Genomic DNA, 2,862 nt, shown 5'->3' on the forward strand with positions numbered 1-2,862 from the left:
GACTACGACAAAGCGATCAAGATAAGGATGAAAATGGGATTCATATACTCCATAAACACACCAGGTGCATTCGATACTCTGAAAGGCATCATTGAATATTCGTAATGGCTGTATCGAGTAAACACCATCTTCTGGATATCTTCATCCTTAACTCGAATCTGATGGTAACCTAACCTCAAATCAATTTTTCTAAACACACAAGCTCCTACCAGTCGGTCCATCCTCGATTCTCATAAATGGATACTTGTTCTTAATCGTCACTTTATTTAAATGTTGATAATCAACATAAATTTGCATACTACAATCCTTCTTCTTTACCAACAACACTGAAGCTCCCCAAGTTGACACACTTGGTATAATAAATTTCTTCTCAAGTTAGCCTCCCAACTAATTCTTTAATTCTCCTAACTCTTATGTTGACATTTTGTATGCTGCCAAAGAAACAGGTCTAGTACCAGAAACAAGATCAGTAGCAAACTCAATCTCTCTCTCTAGCGGTAAATTTGAAATATCATCTGGAAACACCTTTGGAAATTCACATATCACTGGTAGCCCTTCAACTAATATTTGACTCTCAACGGATAAGGAAGCATACATTGCAAGCACTTTAGCTTCATCTTTCAACAACTCTTCCAATTGACTAGCAGATATGAAACAAACTTCTTCTTCTTCTTTAGGAGAAAGAAATCGTACTAACTTGTTGTAGCAATTGATATGAACATGGTTAAATTCCAACCAGCTCATCCCCAAAATGACATAAATATCACTTAGTGGCAGACAAATTAAATCCACACCAAAGTCTCTACCATAGATTGACAGAGGACAATTCAAGAAGATTAAAGAAGTAGTCATTAACCCATTAGTTGGAGTATCGATAATTAGTCCACTACTCATAGTAGACACTACAAGACCCAATATTTTCAACAGTCAACATAAATAAATAAGTTTGTCGCACCCGTGTTAGTAATGGTAATTATAGGAATGTCATGAATGTAACATGTACCTCAAATCAACCTGTCAGAATTGGTAGTCTAAGATCCTGCCAGTGCAAACACTTTCCCTTCAGATTGATATTTCTTTGGCTTTTGATGTTGGTGTTGATGTGACCAGCTTCCATGGTTCAACCGCTTTCCCCTCTTCTTACTCAATTTTTTTTAAATGAGTAAACCGAGCTCTGCTGTCCTCATTATAAATCCTGCATTTGTTCACAAGTTCCGAAAACCGGCAAATCTGTTGATAACCAATGCCCTACTTGATCTCAGGACGCAACCCTTTCTCTAACTTAATGCATTTAGAAGCCTCTACATCTGCACCATTATAATGTGGATAGAATTTCACAAGTTCCTCAAACCTGGCAACATACTCAACAACAATAGAGTTCCCTTGTTTCAGCTCCAGAAACTCAGTCTATTTCTTCCCACACACATCTTATAGAAATTATTGCTCCAGAAATTCTCCTTTGAATACAACCCAAATGATCTCATCGCTTGCAGCCTCTAGTCTCTAACGCGTATTGTCCCACCAATCATCAACTTCCTCTTCCATCATATGCGTATCAAATTGCACCTTATGTGCTTCAGTACACGCCATAACCCTAAAAATATTTTCAATATCCTTCATTTAAGCATGTGTTGCATTAGGATCATACCTGCCTTTTAAGGTAGGTAGGTTATTCCTTTGGAACTTTCCCAAGTTGCGGAACTCATCATTCCCTCTATCCTGGTTGTTCTGCACAGCTTGAGCCACTACTTGCAAAGCAACGACAATAACACCATCATTTCTCCCATCCATATTCTAAATAAAATCCACAAATAAGGATTAGAAGAAACTTGACTCGACCGTGTTCACACACCAGTTATACACTACTAACACACTATAACACATGGTCGAACGGGCCAACCTGTTATGATATCATTATGTAACACCTTATTTCCCGACTCAATAAGTAATAAATAAAATATAATTATATTCAAGTAGGATGTCACTTCACAATCCAAGAAGTCTGAATGTTACTTCATTTAATAAAAAATATACTCCAAACAGTGGAATTAGACAAAAGTATGACATTTATAGCTTCAATAAATCATCCACACCAAAAGTGGTTCAATAATTACTTTAAATTAAATGATATGTAACCGAATAAAAATAAATAAAACATCTTGTTCCCCGATGTTATGTATCAGAGCAACTCCACTAGTAGGCTCGACCGATAGCAACATGAGGTACATCTCCAACTACTCAGGTACCTGATTATTTGTACTCCAAGGGAGCACAAACACAACAAACACAAAAGGGGCAAACAATTCATTCATATAATAAAATGTGTATAATAACTAAGAGAGTAGTATTTATATACATAAATCACATTCATTCATAATCACACTCTCACTATAACAAATGCACTAGCACAACATAATTACAATGCAATGAGACCCGACAACATTACATGATGTATGTGGTACCAATTAACATCAATGGTTCATCATACTAACTTGATTCCCCATTCGGAATCCCGAACTCCCTCTTCTGAGTTCTGGATAATTTTTTTGTCCCCTTTCAGACCTATGACCTATCTCTTTCAACATATCAACACTGAATGCATAACATGGTGATAAGGCAATTAACATAATAATAATAATAATAATAATAATAATAATAATAATAATAATATTTAGTGATTCACAATCGATCATACAATTACAACCATGCATAATGTAATCCACCCTTCGGGACTACCACCAATATAATCAAACACACCCTCTCAATCATTTACAACGCATCAAATAATTTATCAATATGGACCTCGTCCATATTCGTCACATCATGCACTTCTTTTCCACCTGCTACTGATCTCTGATAAAA

The 2,862-nt window shown here is 36.0% G+C and overlaps 1 protein-coding gene across 1 annotated transcript; it reads right to left on the reverse strand.

Moving 5' to 3' along the window:
• Nucleotides 1-411: 411 nt before the first annotated feature.
• Nucleotides 412-1,117, reverse strand: LOC127080192 (uncharacterized). The gene is made up of 2 exons (XM_051020523.1): nt 1,015-1,117; nt 412-902 (listed from the first exon to the last, which is right to left on the reverse strand). The coding sequence occupies exons 1-2, from the start codon at nt 1,115-1,117 to the stop codon at nt 412-414; spliced, it is 594 nt and encodes a 197-aa protein (XP_050876480.1).
• Between the last annotated feature and the right edge of the window lie 1,745 nt (nt 1,118-2,862).

This window comes from Lathyrus oleraceus, chromosome 5, assembly GCF_024323335.1.
Source record: "Lathyrus oleraceus cultivar Zhongwan6 chromosome 5, CAAS_Psat_ZW6_1.0, whole genome shotgun sequence".
Lineage (NCBI taxonomy): Eukaryota > Viridiplantae > Streptophyta > Magnoliopsida > Fabales > Fabaceae > Lathyrus > Lathyrus oleraceus.

What these genes read in the sequence shown, in the direction of transcription:
- LOC127080192 (XM_051020523.1), bottom strand. Translation starts at nt 1,117, where the DNA reads ATGGAAGCTGGTCACATCAACACCAACATCAAAAGCCAAAGAAATATC. An exon ending in TAGACTACCAATTCTGACAG is followed by an intron (nt 903 to 1,014) that starts GTTGATTTGAGG and finishes TGGGTCTTGTAG; the next exon opens with TGTCTACTATGAGTAGTGGA.